Source organism: Amblyomma maculatum, chromosome 4, assembly GCF_055883805.1.
Source record: "Amblyomma maculatum isolate TAMU_Amacu chromosome 4, ASM5588380v1, whole genome shotgun sequence".
NCBI lineage: Eukaryota > Metazoa > Arthropoda > Arachnida > Ixodida > Ixodidae > Amblyomma > Amblyomma maculatum.
The window spans coordinates 169464161-169482434 of NC_139347.1; the positions used below are offsets into that span (position 1 = coordinate 169464161).

General features: G+C 44.9%; 1 protein-coding gene across 1 annotated transcript; it reads left to right on the top strand.

Annotated features, from left to right (window-relative positions):
* Positions 1 to 367: 367 nt before the first annotated feature.
* Positions 368 to 17905, top strand: LOC146193474 (uncharacterized). The gene is made up of 12 exons (XM_084600560.1): positions 368 to 393; positions 11049 to 11163; positions 12427 to 12537; positions 13616 to 13718; positions 14331 to 14665; positions 15212 to 15388; positions 15471 to 15657; positions 15960 to 16103; positions 17010 to 17108; positions 17167 to 17338; positions 17439 to 17587; positions 17639 to 17905. Exons 1-12 carry the CDS (start codon positions 368 to 370, stop codon positions 17839 to 17841), a joined length of 1821 nt encoding a protein of 606 aa, XP_084456686.1. The 3' UTR covers positions 17842 to 17905.
* The last annotated feature ends 369 nt before the right edge of the window (positions 17906 to 18274 follow it).

Sequence of the window (18274 nt, forward strand, 5' to 3'; positions counted from 1 at the left end):
CTTAGATTACAAGAGTATGACGCAACAGTCGTATACAAATCAGGACGGAAGCATCAGGATGCTGACTGTCTGTCGCACTCGCCCATCGCCATATGTCCAGAAGAAACGGCCGATGATTTTCCCTTTCTGGGGGCTATTAGTACAACCCAAATGGCGCAGCTGCAGAGAATGGACCCAGAGTTAGCGTCACTCGTTGACTACCTGCAGGGCGTCGACGCCTGTATTCCCCGTGTTTTTCATCGTGGGCTTCAAACGTTCACTCTGCGTGGTAACGTGCTCTAGAAGCAAAATTTCGCTAACAGTGAAGAGACGTTTCTCCTTGTTGTGCCCTCCGAGTTGCGCCGAGATATATTGAGTGCCTGTCATGATGATCCCACCACCGGCCACCCGGGGGTGAGCCGTACACTTGCACGAATTCGTCAAAAGTATTATTGGCCCAGGTTACTCCCATCGGTGCGGGCCTACGTACGCTCATGTCGTGACTGCCAACGTCGGAAGTCTCCGCCCGCTGGACTGAAAACCGCTGGATTTCTTCAGCCTATTGCTCGGCCAAAGACCCCTTTCCATCAAGTGGGCATGGATCTTCTCGGTCCTTTTCCGAAGTCCTCGTCTGGCAACCGTTGGGTAGTCGTCGCGACAGACTAACACGGTACGCAGAGACCGCGTCCCTTGTTAAAGGTACTGCAGCCGAAGTTGCTCAATATTTCGTTCATAACATTGTCCTACGTCATGGCGCCCCCGCCGTGGTAATCACTGACCGTGGAACAGCTTTTACGGCTCGCCTAATCCGGTTGGTCATGACTCTGACTCACACTAGCCATCGATGTGCGACGGCGTATCACCATCAGACCAACGGGCTGGTGGAGCGCCTCAATCGCACCCTCACCGACATGATTTCTATGTATGTGGACGCAGAACATCGCACCTGGGATGCGATTTTGCCCTATATAACTTTCGCGTACTATACCGCCACTCAAGAGACGACGCGACTGACCCCGTTCCAACTTGTCTTCGGTCGCGAAGTGAGCACGCCGTTGGATGCCATGATGCCAGTTAGTCCTTCTTGCGGCTCTGACGCCGAACTTGACGCCGACATCTTTGTTCAGCGGCTGAGGAAGCGCGGCAACTAGCACGCCTCAGAATCCACCGACAACAGGCGAATGACGCTGCTCGGTATAACCTCAGCCGAAGAATTGTCACTTACGAGCCGGGCGACCTCGTCTGGGTTTGGACACCTGTTCGTCATCGCGGCCTATCTGAAAAGTTACTACGCCGATACTTTGGCCCTTACGAGATTGTTCGCCGTATCAGTGAAGTCACCTACGCCATTGTTCCCGTAGCTTCAGCTCCATCCCGAAGGCCACAGCGTCCTGAAGTCGTGCACGTGGTTCGGCTGAAGCCCTATCATAATCGTGCACGACTGAACTTTTCGTCAACGCCGCTGGGTCCTTGTGACACTTTAGTGCACCCTTTCGCTGACTTCTTCCTAGTAGCACCGCGTCGCATCGAGTCGATGCTACAGAGGAGGGGGGCAGTGATACAAAATAACTATAGTCGACGACGAAGCGGGGACAATCAGTGGCTAGTTGGCGTAGAAGACGAAGTTGGTTGCCTGGAACCACGCTCAGACCGCTACTCGGACCGCTCTCGGACTTCGGCTGTCTTCTAGGCTCAGGACGTTGCCTGGACGTTTGGCTCAATACCCGTTACAATATTGTCGTATAGCGTTTGACAACTGCTTTTTAAATTTAATTCTGTCTAGCACGTATCCCTGGAGCGACAGTATTATCGAGTTTATTTACCCTATATGCGGCTGCATATCAGACTGTAAGCAAAACTGCGCGATTCGCTACACCCAGCTTGCCTTTTGGTGGTGTCTGGATTCATAACACAGGTTATTCGGGGAGTTTTAAAAGAAGACTGCCTCCGTAATGACGCTCCATACTTTATTCCAAACTTCTTCAAAGTGCTGGTCAACGTTTAATGACCGGCCACCACATCTGATGTACTGCAAAGTGAGAAAAATGTTCCGATAGTTGTGTTTACATGTATTTCTACGGGTCGCCCTCCCAGCTCGCATCACAACATGTTTCGCGTAGTTTTAAAAACACTTAGCCTCGGTAATGAGATTTCATATTTTGACCAACTGTTTTAGGGTATTCATAGTTGCTTTGTATCGAATAACAACATCACAGGTGCCCCGTGAAATGAGAAAACTGCTTAGAAATATTTCGGTTCCATGTATTCCTATGGGCGCTAACCCTATTTTTCACCCCCAGTTGGCTGCGACGCTGCGAGCGCCCCCTTTGTTTGTAAACACGGTGTTGGTCTATAGGTAAAAGGACAGTGCTTCCAGAACGTTAGAGGTACTGATGCCCGAGGAATAAAGAAAGCGAACAGGTAATGTTGCTGGGCGAGCTGGTTATTCGTTGTCATAGAAAGGGCGCTCCTCAACGCGCTTCTCAAATCCTGCGAACATAGCCTAGAGCAGAGCTTCTTGAACCAAGCCCACAGACTACTTAATTCAGGGTACCCGCCCTTACTTCTGTCCTATGTAGCGGAAAAAATGCTACGAGTTAAGCAAAGTAAGAACCAAACCGGAAGGGGTCACAGGACTCGCAGCAAAAAAGCGGCTGTAATACCCTACATTCACCAGTGTTCCTACAACCTGAAACGAATCGGAAAAAGGGCAGGGGTTGACGTATTTTTCTCCGCCCCTCACCGTCTTTCTAGCCTTTGCAGGCATGTCAATGAGTCGGGTAAAAAAGTCCCAGAATACACAACCAGACATCGAGATTCTTTTCACACTTGCTCATCAGGCGTCGTGTATTCGATCCCGTTACCCTGCGGTAGGAAGTATATCGGTCAGACGGGCCGTTGCCTAAATAAAAGGCTATTAGAGCATCAAAATAATGCGGAAGGAAAAAAGTCTGGCAATTTGGCTGTCCACTGGCGAGACTGCAGTCCCTGCCGGCGCCTCTCCCCGACGTTCAAGGAAACAAAAATTTTGGCGAAAAGCAACAATGAACTTACCCGCGAAATCATTGAAGCCGCCGCTATCAACGAGCAAAAACATGACTGCGTTAGCACTCCTTCACTTGCGTTGTTAGAGAAAGAATTTTCATTCCTTTCCACCTAGATCTGTTTTGTGCATTTTTTTAGTCTTCGCCTATTTTGGTTAGTTGCGCGTTCGCCTGTCGTAATTGTTATTCGGGCAATTCTGTCTTATCCCCATCGTTTTATTGCCATAAGGTTTCATGCATCTGTGGTTGTTTCTTTAACCCGTCCTGTTTTTTCAATGTGCATATGGGTTTGTTCTTTTCAGTTTCCCTTTACTTGCCTTTTTGGTTTTGTCTGATTGTTTTCATTTAGCGAATTTTTAGGTGTTGTTCATGTTTTTCATCTTTTTTCCTATTTTTGCGCCTTTACCTTCGCTGACTTTCACAGCCTTGCCTTTTAGACTGACCTTATGCCCGCGCTGTTGTTGTTTTTGTTATTGATATCATGCTTTCATTTTCGCTTTTAGCTATTTTATTTGTTGGCTCCCTCATTTATCATTTTATCTGGGCTTCATGTGCGCCCCAGTTCTGCTCCTTGCATCTGCCCCACCCCACGTTTTCCATCTCAACGCGTTAATTTCTGCTCAATATCAGATGCCCTTCCTTGGATGCTTGAGCTCTGATAACCATGCTCATGCGCACTTTAAGACTTTGTGTATCCATATAAGGCGCGGATCGGCGGTTTTCCAAAATAAAGTTGTTAGTGAGCGCCTGTGTGTGTGTCCTCTTCCTGGTCTGTCGTCTGCTAGAGCGCTCTCTCTCTGACAAAGAAAGCGCGTTGCGCCTAACTCTGTGGCTTTGTGCTGGAACTGTGGAACACACAAACTAAGGCCGACGAACGGGAAAAACATTGCTTGTATTCCGTACGGGAATCAAGTGCCCCATAAGCTTAAGCGTGTCGCTCGAAGGTTAGGTGTACATGCTTTGCTCTTTGCTTGGACTCACTAGAGGCCCTGCACAAAGGCGTACTCCGCTGTGGTGAAAGTAGCCTGGTGAACCGCGTGCTCTATTTGCTCCAGTTCATACCTCGTTGTACATGCTATAACATTAACGGGATATAGGGAATGGTGGATGCAAGGTATACTGTCCAGTTGTTTAGGTAGATTCATGCCTGTGAGAATAAAGGGAATGCAGAAGTAGCAGCTCCTTAAATGGCGTTAGTACCCATTTGCTATGGCGTGTATTTCTGCTTTTCAAAGCGTATCGAGGCCTTCATTTCCTTCAAGAACTGCTAATATATGAAAGCGCTATCGTGCAAAAGTTTCTGACGTGTAGATTCTCAAGTACAGTGCATTTTTAAACCCCGTCAAAGGCCCCTTTCAGGCGAAATTCAAAAATGGCTGTCATTTCCGTGCGTTGTGTCTGATTGGGTGATCTCTGGTTGAATTCTGAGCAGGACGCCCTGAACACATGTATATATGAAGAAGAACTGAATAAAGGTAAATGAGGTGCGCCTAAGTTCGCAGATAAGCCAACGTTTCGACAAGTGGACTTGTCTTAGTCTGGGGAAAGCGATCATCACTGGCAGGGGTTTAAATACGCTTTTGCTTCCGAAGAAGAAAGGCTGGGGAGGGGAAAGTGGGTGCGAAGAAAGTAGGTGTGAAAGAGTGGGGAGGAGAGGATGGGCGAGAACAAAGCAGGTCATGAAGTGAAAAAAAAATCATCAGTATGTATTTATCAGCCTGGAACCAGGGATTCTGTGGCCTGCAAAAGAAGTAAAAGCGGCAGTACCAGGAAAAACTGCAAAACTGGGTAGATGGTTAGTCACCACTTAAGCCGGTTTGGTGAAGATACATCTTACAAAGGGAGGCTATGCAATGGGCCCTGATAAGGCATATATCTAAGGGGGACAATTCCTAAAACTTTCTGCAAAAAGGGGGGGGGGAGAGCTACAAAGTCACAGGACAATAACAGCGCAGGTAACCGACACTGACATGAAAAAAATAATATTAATAATAACAATAAAAGAATAAAAATGTTTGAGGACACCTTCAAGCAACAAGTGATAAGGAGAAAATGTGTTTAGAGGAACGTACAATTCAGGTTATGCTATTGCGGAAGGGAATAGAGTGTACATGCGTTGTGAATAAACTGTACAATTAACGCTATGTGTGATTGTTTTCCCGAATAGTTATGATGGAGAGGGAATATACCTAAGGGATTCTAACGTTCCCTTAGATATATTTATTCCTGCCGGTTCCAATGTTCTAAATTTATGAATTAGATATGCCTCTCTATATTTTCTGCCCCTTGCAGATTTAAAGCCTGACTGGAGAGTATATAATTTAATTTCTTCGAACCTAGGGTCTTTCCGATTGAAATGCTGGGAAACTGCTTTCGGGAGGTTTTCGCCTGCGTCTGCCCCGTGTCCATTAAACCGTATGTTCATTGGTTGCCCTGTCTCTCCGATGTATCGTTTACGACAGAAGGAGAATTCTAGAAGGTTGATAACGTTTGAAGATGTGCAGTTAAAGCCTGATTTTATGTCAAAAGTGAAATCGCTTGCATTACTTTTAACCGTGGTGTCTTCTTGTATATCACGTGCATATAAAACAGGCGAAAGGCAGCAAAATAACAGTCATAAAAGATGTCAAATAACGTACGGAGATAGAGGCAGACGTACAAAACCCAAAACATAAGGGAATGGGAAGACTAAAGTACTGCAACAAACAAATAAAAATCGGTTGAACATTAGAGAACTGTAGTCTCCTACGGCATTGGTTTCGTTGGTACACAAATTCACAAAGACATAAAAATACAATTTTTTTTGTTCATTGCTTTTATTGTCATAGGGTTTTTTGGCGGGAAATACTGGAGTGGGTTGCGATTACCTTCTCCAGTGAATCAAATTTTGTCACAAGTTGACCGGAATGGGAGAATTTAGTTCCGGCGACCATTATGTCTTTTATTGTGGGCACGAATCCAGGAGAACAAATGGGGTCGCTCTCATAGAAAACAGAAGTATGAGCAAAGCAGTGCCAGAGTAGAACCCCAAAAACGACCGAATGATTTCATTTCGGATCCAAGGTCTCACTTTCAGCATAACAGTTATCCCAGTCTATGCACCAGCCACTACTCCAGAAGAAGCTGGCTTGAGAGGTTTTATGCTGAGCTGCAATGCCGTTTAGACCACATTCTGTCATCAGACGTTCTTTTTCTCATAGGAGACTGGAATGCCAAGGTGGGAGTGAAGAACTATCCGGAATTACAGGCAGGTTCGGGCTTGGTGAGCGAAATGAAGCTGGGCAGAGGCTAGTAAAGTTTTGTCAAGAAAACAACCTGACCATAGCGAATCCATCATCATCATCATCACATCAGCCTGATTGTACCCACTGCAGGGTGAGGGCCTCTCCCATATTTCTCCACTTTACCCGGTTCTGTGCTAGCTGCATCTACTTGACTCCTGCGAACTTCTTAATCTCATCCGCCCACCTAACTTTCTGCCGCCCCCTGCTACGCTTTCCTTCCCTTGGAATCAAGTTTGTTACCCTCAGCGACCATCGCTTATCCTCTCTTCGCACTAAGTGTCCTGCCCGTGCCCATTTCTTCTTAATTTCAACTAGAATGTCGGTAACTTGAGTTATTTCTCTGACCCACTCTGCACGCTTTCTATCTCTTAATGTTACCCCTACCATTTTTCTTTCCATAGCCCTCTGGGATGTCCTCAACTTAAGTAGAACTCTCTTGGTTAGTCTCCACGTTTCAGCCCCATAGGTGAGTACAGGCAAGATGCAACTGTTGTATACTTTCATCGTGAGCGATACCGGTGAGCTGCTAGTCATAATCTGCGAGTGCTTGCCAAATGCGCTCCATCCCAATCTTATTCTTCTTGTTATTTCCTTTTCATGGTCCAGATCTGCGGTTACTACCTGTCCTAAGTAGACATAATCGCATACTACTTCCAGTACTTCGCTACCTAATGTAAACTGCTGTTCTTTCCCGAGGCTGTTGAACATTACCTTAGTCATCTGCATATTGATTTTCAAGCCTGCCTTTCTTCATTTCCTGCCCAGGTCATCAATAATTATTTGCAGTTCATCCCCCGAGTTGCTTAGCAAGGCAATGTCATCAACAAATCGCAGATTACTGAGGTATTCTCCATCAACCCTTATCCCTAACTACTCTCATTCCAAGTCTGAATACTTCCTCTAAGCAAGTTGTGAATAGTACTGGGGAGATTGTGTCTCCTTGCCTAACACCTTTCTTTATGGGAATTTCGTTACTTTCTTTATGCAGAACTATGGTTGCTGTGCAGACACTATATATATCTTCCAGCACATTCACGTACGGCTCGTTTACCCCCTGATTTCACAATGCCTGTATCGCCGCCGAGGTTTCAACTGAGTGAAATGCTTTTTCGTAATCAATGAATGGTATGTATAAGGGCTGGTTATATTCCGAGCATATTTCTATCACCTGATTGATGGTATGGATATGATCGATAGTAGAGTACCGTTTCCGAAACCATGCTTGATCCTTTGCTTGATTGCAGTCTAAGGTTGTCCTGATTCGATTAGCGATTACCTTAGTAAATATCTTATACGTAACAGACAGTAAGCTGATTGGTCTGTAATTTTTAAGGTCCTTAGAGTCCCCTTTCCTGTGAATGAGGATAATGTTTGCATTCTTCCATGGTTCCGGTACCCTCGATGACACCAGGCACTGCGTATACAGGGTGGCAAGTTTTTCGAGCATGATATCTCCCCCGTCCTTCAGCAAATCTGTAGTTATCTGATCCTCTCCAGCTGATTTCCCCCTTTTCATAGTTTGTAGTGCTTTCTTGAGCTCGTCCTTCGTCACTGGTGGAACGTCTCACTGTTTTTACCTACCGCCAATCTCATTACGGTACTGACTTCTTTGGCTGCTGTAGAGATCTGTATAGAACTCCTTGGCTACTTTGACTATCTTGTCCATATTGGTGATGACAGCGCAAGAGGCGCGTGTACACATGGACTTCACCGGACGGTCTGTACAGGAACAGTAAAAACAAGGCCTTGGGCCGATTGTGGCACCGATCATCAGCTTCTTGTTGCCAAAATTACGCTCCGATTGAGGAAAACGCAGAAAACTAGAAGGCCTTTCAGGTATGATCTGGATCAAATTCCACCAGAATATGCTGTGGAAGTGAGGATTCGATTTCAAGAATGAGATCTAGAAGACAGAGAGCCTTAAGAGATGTGGACTGATGTTCATGATATAATACAAGAAATTGCTACTAAGGTAGTTCCAAAGCAAAAGAAATGCAAGAGCAAACTGGTTATCTGAAGAGGCTTTGAAAATAGCTGAGAAAAGGAGGATGGAAAAAGTTATGGGGGAAAGAGAAAGATACAAGGTTCTCAAAGCCGATTTTTAGAAAATAGCAACGAGAGATCAGAATGCCTTCTTGAACATACAGTGCCCAGCAGTTGATGACCACAGCCGATTGAGGAACAGAAGAGCTCTGTATAAGACAATCAAAGATATCAAAGGAAGGTTCTGTGCTAAGCTGGGCATGATAAAGGACAAATGAGGCAGGAACCTCGCTGAAGCCTCAGAGTTAAAGAAGAGGTGACAGGAATACACAGAAGAACTGCACTAGAAGGACCCGGATGTGCAAACCCAACATAAGACGGTTGTGGTTACTGATCCCGAGCCGGGCATCCTGAGGAGTGAAATTGAATGGGCCTTAGTCAGCCTTGCTAAGAAAAAAGCTAGCTGAATTGATGGCATTCCAGCTGAGTTGCTCAAAACCTCAACCATGAGGACACTGTTAACGTTATGTATACATTATGTCAGCAAATTTGGACAACCCTGCAGTGGCCACAGGACTAGAGAAGGTCAGTTTACATCCCCATTTCAAAAAAAGGCAGTGCCAAAGATTGTTCCAACTACCGCACGATCGCGCCTATTTCGCATGCTAGCAAGGTGATGTTGAAACTCCTCCAAGGTAGGCTGCAGCAGTATGTGGATCAGGAGCTTCCGGACGTGCAAGCTGGGTTTCGCAAGGGCAGAGGAACTGGAGACCACATTGCCAACCTTCATTGGATCAAGGGAAAGTAAGAGAGTTCCAGAAACCCATTTACTTCTGCTTTATTGATTATGCGAAAGCATTTGACTGCGTAGATCACAGCAGATTGTGGCAAGCTCTCCAAGAGATCGGAGTTCCAATTCACATCATCTGTCTCCTCAGGAACCTGTATGAAGGGCAAGAGGCCACAGTCAGAACTGGGCATGGTCTTACTGATTGGTTTCCAATTGAGAAAGAGTGAGACAAGGCTGTATACTGTCGCTCTGCCTATTTAACCTATATGCTGAGTGCATCATGTGGAAGGCCGGTCTGAACGAGTCTTCAGCTAGAGCGAAGATTGCTGGAAAACGTATAAACAACCTGATTTATGCGGATGATACCACTTTAATGGCTGAAAGTGAAGTGAAACTCAAGAGACTCATGCGCGTACAAGAAGAGAGTGAGACGTTTGGGCTTAAACTGAACATGAAAAAGTCTAAGGTCATAGGATCTTGCCCTATCAAGTCCTGGAGGATCGAGTAAAAGTGGTAGCTTTGACAGATTTTCTCTTCTTGAGCTCCACGATTATCGCAGAAGGAGACTGCAACCATGAAATTAGGAGACGCCTGCTTCTGGGAAAGAGAGCCATGGCTAGCCTTGACCGCCTAGTAAAGAGCAGAGACATTATTCTGCCAACCAAGATCCGTATAACTCGTGCTATGGTATTTCCTGCTGTGATGTATGGATGAGAGATTTGGGCTGTGAAGAAGGCTGACCACCGATGAATTGACGCGTTTAAATTGTGGTGGTGGCGGAGACTCTTGAGAGTTCCTTGGACTGCCAGAAGATCAATTAAGTCGATATTGTCGACTATAAATCCTGACTGCTCATTGGAGGGTCAAATTCTAAAGCTCAGCTACTTTGGTCATTTGGTGAGAAGAGAGGAGTCGCTGGAGAAAGGTTCGATGTTGGAAAAGGTTGAGGGTCACCGGAGAAGGTGCAGGCAGCGAACGCGATGGTTAGATGGCATGCTCGAGGCCCTGCAGATGAAGTTATGTGATGTTAGGAATGTAGTGAGAGACCGGAAAGCGTGGCGTGATATGGTCCATAGGGTCACGAAGAGTCAGACAAGAGCTGAACTGAACTGAAGTTTATTGTCATGTAAATATATTTTGTGTTTCTTCTGCCAAGACAGTATTAAAGGGGCACTGTGACGTTTTCCAGACCGTGCATTCCATGCTGGCGTCTAGGTTCTTTACGCTTTCTCGATGCCCTAAAGCCATATCATAACAGCGAAACCGTAGCGCCTAATATTTTAATCCATTTCAATAATCAGCGTTCTGGCACAGCCGTGAGTGCCACCCGACGGCAAAAGTTCGTAAACGGATGTGACATACCCTCTCGGTGGGGTGCTGCCTCTCTGATTGGTTCAGCACGAACTCTATATTTTATAATCGAATCTTCTATAAGTTACTATGTAGAAAACAAATAAAAGTTGTTTTAGTTCCGCGTGTGTTCTTGAAGTGCTTGTAAAGATAGGGACTCTAAACTCAAGTAAATGTGGTATTGTCAAATAGGGGCGGTGATGCGCTGAACAACAGATTACTTCAAGGTATAGCAAGGCATAGAAAGGGCGTATTTCTCTACTAGTTTCAAAGCTGCTCTTAGGTAGTTACTCTATCTACATTTCTCTCCCTCCCTCTTTTCTCCTCCAAGGCGGATGTCTCCTCCACCACCTCTGTTACCCCGTTACTAACGGTACTTCCGTTCTTTCTTCGGACAATTTTCTCCCGCCTCGCACGGATCGCGCTCTCTTTATATCGACTGCGAGCCATGGCAAAAAGACGCTGCGCAGCCGTAGGCTGCTATAGTACCGAAAATTGCCCAGAGTTAACGTTTCATCGCTTTCCGACCCGCGGCGAGCAGCGGAGACTATGGCTGGAAGCTCTTGGCGCGCCGAGCGACACTGCGCGTAGGGTTTGCTCCCAACATTTTGGGCAAAGCGCCTTCAAGCCCAGTTCCTCAAAGAACGCTGGTATCAAGCGCCGACGGCTTCGTTGTGACGCTGTGCCAACTGTAGGCGCACCTGCTGAGCAACGTACTGAAGATGTGAATCAAGTGAGTACAGGTCGTTGGCATCCATCTAAGCGCAGCCGTACTGCTACAAAGGAAAGTTTTAGTTAAAGAAAAATTTGTCCTGGTCCGGGGATCGAACCCAGGACCACTGCCTTTCCAGGCAGTCGCTCTGCCAACTGAGTTAACCAAGTCGATCAGCAGATCGCGATTGTAGGTCGAGAGCGAGTTGGTCAATAACTCGGAAGTGGGAAAATGTGCTAGACCGAAAAAGCTTAGGAGAATCCGCAAGGTGGAGGAAAGATAGCTTTCCTTTTTATAGGATATTCTCCTAAACTTTCGATTGAGTATAGATTTGCCCAGTGTTCGAAGCTTTACATTTGCAGCTGTTGGTATAGAGCGTGATGCACGGATGCCACCATCCGACGGAGCTCGCTGTGCGCTTGACGCTGAGTATCGGACGCAGAGAGCGAGAATGACCTTTATTTTTAAACATCCCGTGCCTAAGACAAGAAATAAAAAAAAGAAATAAAAAAAGCATTGATGAAAGGTTCAGAACAGTACCGTTCAGACCATGCGATTTGGGTGAACTTACATCTATATTATAAAGTTCAGCATGGTTTTCGCATTGAGGATTTATTATTAGGTAAGGCGAAAAATCGTCACCCTTCTCTTCCGCTGCCTTCGTGCCTGTCTTTGACATTAATCACTTTTTTTTTCTTTCTGAGGTGCAGTCTACCTTCCTAGCAGTACACTATGAATCAGAATCACAATTCAGCGTGCTTTATAGCCGTATCGAGAGCAAATGTTATCACTGAAGTCTCGAGGGGATTCCCCAAGTAATTGATGGTAACATTTGGTGTAGTCAAGTTGTTCTAACTCATCGTGATCGGCGAGCACAGTATGGTGAATGTTAGTCTTCTGTGCTCCAGTCAGCAGCTTCAGAGAGATGTTTGTATATCTCTGCTAATCTGATGAAAACTCAATGGCTTGTCTACAAATCCAGGTCACGCATGAACACATTCTTCTGCGGTAATTTTAGAGCAGTGAGAAATTAAAAAGTCTTACCAGCATAGTGAAACAGTGTGAGTGTATATTTTATGTAAAGTGTTATTCTACTTATGTTTGTGGTTCTCTATGTGGTGTGGTTGACACTTATGGTGTTATCTTGCTGGAGTCTCTTGTGGCAGCAGAACTGAATGAAGATGAAGGAGGTGATACGTCATCTGCAGGTTTTGATGTGAGGCATCCTATAATTATTCTTGGAGCAAAATAAATTTTTAACTTGAGGCATTTTTTTTCTAACAGGAGGATGGCTATCAGATATTTGATCTTGAAGTTGGTGCGAACGTGGAAATCTCAGCAGAACATGTTCCAGGCTTTGGCATGCTGTCTTCATCATCGCATGGCACAAGCCAGGTGCGTTTTCGCCAAGTAACTTCAATAAAAGATTAGGTGTTCATCCTCCATTACACTGATGTTCATTATTTTCAGCATACAGAAATCCGAACTGCTGCAGGAGATCATTCATATTGCAGGGTCAATGACCACAAAGGCACTCAGACTGACGACGCACCTGCACGAAAACTATCATCCAAAAGTAGGTGCTCATTCCTATATGTGGTATTCACTATCACAGGCTTTTGCTATTGTAGTGGAAGAATCTAAACAAAAATTAAATAATTTGCATCTGCCAGTACTTTTGGGAAAAAAAAAACTACGCATATGTACGCATCATTTTTATGTTGTGTACATGTTATTCTGGTTCATGTTGAGTCAGAACTGCACATAAATATTTTTAAGGCTTTAACAGCAAATACGGTTGGCCATGATTCTGTCACACACTTCCATCACACTTATTGCTGTCAAGCATCCTTACACCCACGATGGGCACGTGAGAAACGTATCTTGGCTCTCCTTGTTCAGCTTCATGCTAAGGCAGTCGCCATGGAGACCGTGGGCTGTTTATTTTTAAAGCTTGTCAGTGAGTGAAGAACTTTGGTTAGTGGTAGAAAATGAACGATAATGATAGTTAGTGGTGGTTAGTCATAGTGATTGACAGATCTTTCGAATGCACAGTGTTCTTGTGTGGTCAGTCGTTAAAGCGATACTTAAAATTTGCCAGGGCTAGGAATTAAATTCACTGAGCTCTCGGAAGACTGTAGCAGTATTAATGTACCTCATTCTGAATCAATTTTCAACTATTCCCTTGCAGGCATTTTTACCGAAGTTGTAGACTGATCACTTTTTTTAAATTTTAAGGCAATATGCTGGCTAACTCTTTCAGTGATCATATTTTGATTTGATCATTTTTTTTATCTGCGTACTTGGAAAGGAATGCAGCCTACTCTCCACTGCTTTAAAAACAAGCTTGTGCCACTATTCACCTATTTTCAGGTGTACAAACTGGCCTTGCATTAAAAGAGGGTGGTCTCCAGGTCGACACAGACGAAGTCACCATCACTGCAGCCCCTTTCTTGCACTCTGTCTGGCGTAGAGGATGAGGTCGATGTCAAAAGCAGGCACGGCACCCATAGGTGCTCTACACCAAATCCTACTGTTCATGAAGTGCCTGGACCCTCACACGGAGAGTCATTCATGTAAGACTTCATGTTCGTACTTTACTGATGTAACTATATCTCTTACCTAGCATTACCAGACTGTTTGTTTACCTATCATTGCCAGACTGTTTGCCTTAAACATATTGCCACACCTTTAAATAAGCAATTATTGTGCTAAGTATTTACTGAATTTTACTTATACAGATTTGATCCTGCTCCTGAGCCAGCTGCACTATGTCTGCCAGGAGACTGTGGGACCACACACGAGCGCTCATTCGGAGAGTCATTCATGTAAGACTTCATGTTTGCATGCACGTGTAATGGTACCTTGCCAAGGATTATTGTACGGAGCTAGCTTCGTGAACCTGCGGCATCCCCCAGTCTGCAATCATTAAGCAAAGTATTGCAACTTTTGTATTTACAGAAGTGAACCTGGTTCAGAAACTCCAGAGCCATCTCCAGTGAAAGGCGACAGAACGTACGAGCCTTCATTTGGGGACTCATTCATGTAAGACTTCACCTTCTGGTCAATTAAATTTTGTGATATCATACGTGTTTTGTTGTGCTGGTACTCCAGGCTGCTATGCTGCTAATTACCTTTAACGTTTTGTATTTACAGAGCTGAGCCATCACCTCCTGAATCTGCGGTAGTGGAGAGGAAGTTTATTGTTTTTGAGAGTTGCCTCCTGACACTATTTAAAGTGTGCGGTGTGTGCCAAGCTCCATGCAAGGTCAGCACTAAAGTCTCGGGGTCTTTGCTTTTAATCAGCACCACCTGCCCCTACATGCATGAACAAACGTGGTATAGCCAGCCAAGGCTCAAGAGGAAGCCAGTTGGAAGTTTACTTTTGTGTGCTGCCATATGCTTCTCTGGCTCAAGCCCGGAAAAGACGCTGAGACTGCTAAAGCAGATAAACATTCAGGTCCCGTCAGCTGAGATGTACTACATCTACCAGCGTGTACTCTTCCAGCCTGCCATCCAACAAGTATGTATCCAGAAAAATGTGCATACTTTGTTTTGGCCTTCAAGTTATTGCTGAATTGAAGTTTTAAAGCAAGTGAAATTGTGCTTTTTTATGTATGGTATGAGACATTTTATTGAGAGTTATTGTGTTTTTTGTTGACAGTTAATTGGTTACTGGACTTAATGCTGCATTATGTGCAGAGCTTATAGTCAATGCTTGCATTTTGAAGCTTGCCAATAGGGATTGGGTATAGTTTTGGCTCACAAATTAGAACTTTCACTCTTAACAGAATCCCATTTGCGAATTAACATCCAGCGAGCACAAAATATGTTTAGCCTTACAAGCTATGTAAACGTGGAAGTCCAGGATTTAGTGCAGAATAGTAATGCAAAGCACAGTGCTGTAGTCCTAATTGAAGCGTGGCCAGTTATTGAGCTCGCTGCTTGACAGGTGAATTACTTTGTGTTCACTTTCTATACTTTTTTTTGCATATGTGTCTGCAGAAGGGCATTAAGCATAGGGAAAATTCAGCCGTGGGTATTCACCATTTACTGAATTTTGTTACAGGTGTGGGAGGCTGAACAGAATGACATAATAGAAGACTTGAATGGGAAAGGGAAAGCAGAGTTGGCAGGAGATGGTCGCTGCGACTCCCCTGGGTTCTGTGCCAAATTTATGACATATAGTTTCATGGATGTTCAGTCGAACAAGGTCATTCACTTCATACAGGTGCAGCTTGGTGAGGTAGGTGCTCAAAAACCTTTTCAACTGGTAGCTTTCACTTGTAATCTTGTGCTAACAGTGATTTGGTGCGAATACTATGCAGAATGATCAAGTTAAGACAAGCAACTCCATGGAAAAGTATGGCCTGGTGCAAGGTCTTGAAGCGCTCAAGTGCCACGGTGTTGCAGTCGCCACCTTAACCACTGATCGGCACCCTGCTATTAAAAAGCACATGCGAACGAAAGAGCCTGGCATCAACCACAGATTTGACACGTGGCATGTTGCCAAGAGTAAGTAACAAAGCTGGTCTTTTGCTTTCGTTCTCTGCTAAAGGAATTTTCGCTACCGCTACTAAAATTTCATTTCTTGGGATTGTCTCTATTGCCAGCAGTTTCGGTTGTGTATAGATATGCAGTATTTAATGGTGGAGTAGTTTAATGCCCACTGAAATCCTCAAAGAATAAACGTACCTGTTTCATCACTTGATATTTGTTTCTCAGTGCAGTACTGCAGACTTTGAATAGAAACGGATTTTACGGCCTCATATTTTGCAGTGTTTAGTGTTTCTCATTTCTAACCATTTCATTGGCAGTGATCAAGAAACGGCTCACAGCAGAGAGCAAAAAATCTTCCGGCGCTGCGCTTCAGGACTGGATCCAGCCAGTAGTGAACCATCTGTACTGGTGTGCGGCTGTTAGTGCTGGTGATGGACAGCTGCTTGTGGCCATATGGAAAACTGAGCATATTTGATGAAACATGTAATGATTCTTGATATAAAAACTTCTGGAGCTTCCTATGTTGCTGCTAAAGAGTAAAACAATGTTCTTATCCGCAGCAGATCACTGTCACCTATTTAGGCAATGTATTGAGTATTACCAGCAATGCATCCTTTTTGGCGATCTATAGCTATTCGCCCAAATAACCATTTGGCAGTCTGGGGTTTGTGAACTTGGTAATGGACCATGTGAATGCCAGTAATCAGGTGATAGCGAAATAAGTGGAGCATTAATGTTAATGGCATCCTTTCTACTGGGCGAGGAAAATGTCTAAATACTCCACTGTGGGTTCCACCATGCTATTAGTATCGAGTGCACAAAGCAGTCCGGTGAGCGATATGTTGATGCCCAGTGACCACTAATTGGAAAAGTGCATAGGCTCTACACATTTCTCTTCAACCCTTGCCAAGCATGCAGGCATTTCAGTGTTGAGTTTGTGAAGGAATATGTCTGCCTTGGGCAGGTATTGACAATAATCATTATCATAAAGCTGGAATAATTAGGAGAATAAGAATTAAATGGAGTCTGTTTGGCAAGCAGGTATGCATCACAAATAGTATTCTATCTGTATCCCTGAAGCCAAAATTAAGAAGAAATGTTGCAGGGATCTGTAATGTGCTTATTGGGCAGGTCAGGTTAGAAAGTCTGCAAAGGTAAGCTTGCACCACCTGATAGTTATTTGAAAGGATAAGATGCAAAAAAGGGCTTTTGGCTCATAACGGACATGGCGATTACTGGGCTGCTGATTGTGTGATTTTTTTGTGCAGTGTGGTGGACAAGTTCATTTCCAGGTCACAGTGGAATGAAAATGTCACTATTTTGCATCACCCAATGTGTTGTGTCTAAAATTATTGAACAACTTTTAGGCATGCTCAACCATGTCATCAACATACATAATGGTCATGGAGATTTGTACCCGAGATGCCTTCATGATGACATACCGGATGGGAAGTGGCTGCTGCCAGGTAATGCTACACGTGTTGCCGCATAATTATGCAGTGTAGTGAGAAATCCCATTTCCAGGTACCCCAGCTTATGCACGCCTTGTCTCCATCACTACGGACAAAATGCTGCTCAGAGATATTGAGCAGCTGTCTTGTTCTGGCCAAACCTACAGCCTTGAGTCGTATCACAGCCTGCTGATCAGGTTTGCTCCCAAGTCTGTTGCATTCACCCCCCTGATGATGCGTGCAAGGTATATTCAAAGCTCTAAAATTTGCCATTCGCAAATGCCAAGCATAGCTTCTCTTTTTTACAGAGAAATCATTTGCTAATCTCTATCTTTGATTTTTCAGAACACAGCTCGCAGCTTTGCACCACAATGAAAATTCCAACAGGCCGCAAGCAGTGACAAAAAGTGGGGATGCCAGATGGAAACGGAAAATGCTGCGAGCAAAGAAGGGTGAAGAAATCGCTTGCCCTGTCAAGACAAAGGCAACCTATGGTATGTGGAGTGAAATGCATTGTGCAGGTATTAATGTAAACTTCTTTACAGCCTATGTCAACAAGCTCATGCACCAGATGCTGCTCCATTGTGCTGAGTCTGGATCATTCAAGCAGTCACTTCGCGAGCGCAGGAGAAGCAGTGCCACAAAAAGTCCGCCAATGGTGCAATTGACAGGAAGCAGGAAGTCCAAGACTGAGCTAGTGGCTGCTCGCCAGTCACGATTTTCCAAGTCAGCGCTGGCTCATACTTAATGCCAATGGCATCCACGAGGTTCAGGCAATGATTTTGCTCTTATGTTGGTGTGGCGCAATAGTTGAGAAGCAATACTTACAGATTCTCACCTTCGGTTTGGTTTTGTTTGTGGGGTTTAACGTGCTAAAGCGACTCCGGCTGCCACAGCGGAGGCCTCCGGAAATTTCGATCACCTGAGGTTCTTTAATGTGCACTGACATTGCACAGCACACAGGCGCTTTGCTTTTTACCTCCACCGAAAAGAAGTCCCCAAGGCTGGGATTCAATCTCGCATCCTTGGGAACACTAGTCGAGCGCCGTAACCACTGCACCACCCCGAAGGGGCAGATCCTCGCCTTCCTCATTGCTTTTGTCACCATGACTTGGTAGCCTATATGGTCCTCTTCACCTGACTACTGCTGGGGGCTACAAAAGAAAGATGGTTGTTTTGTA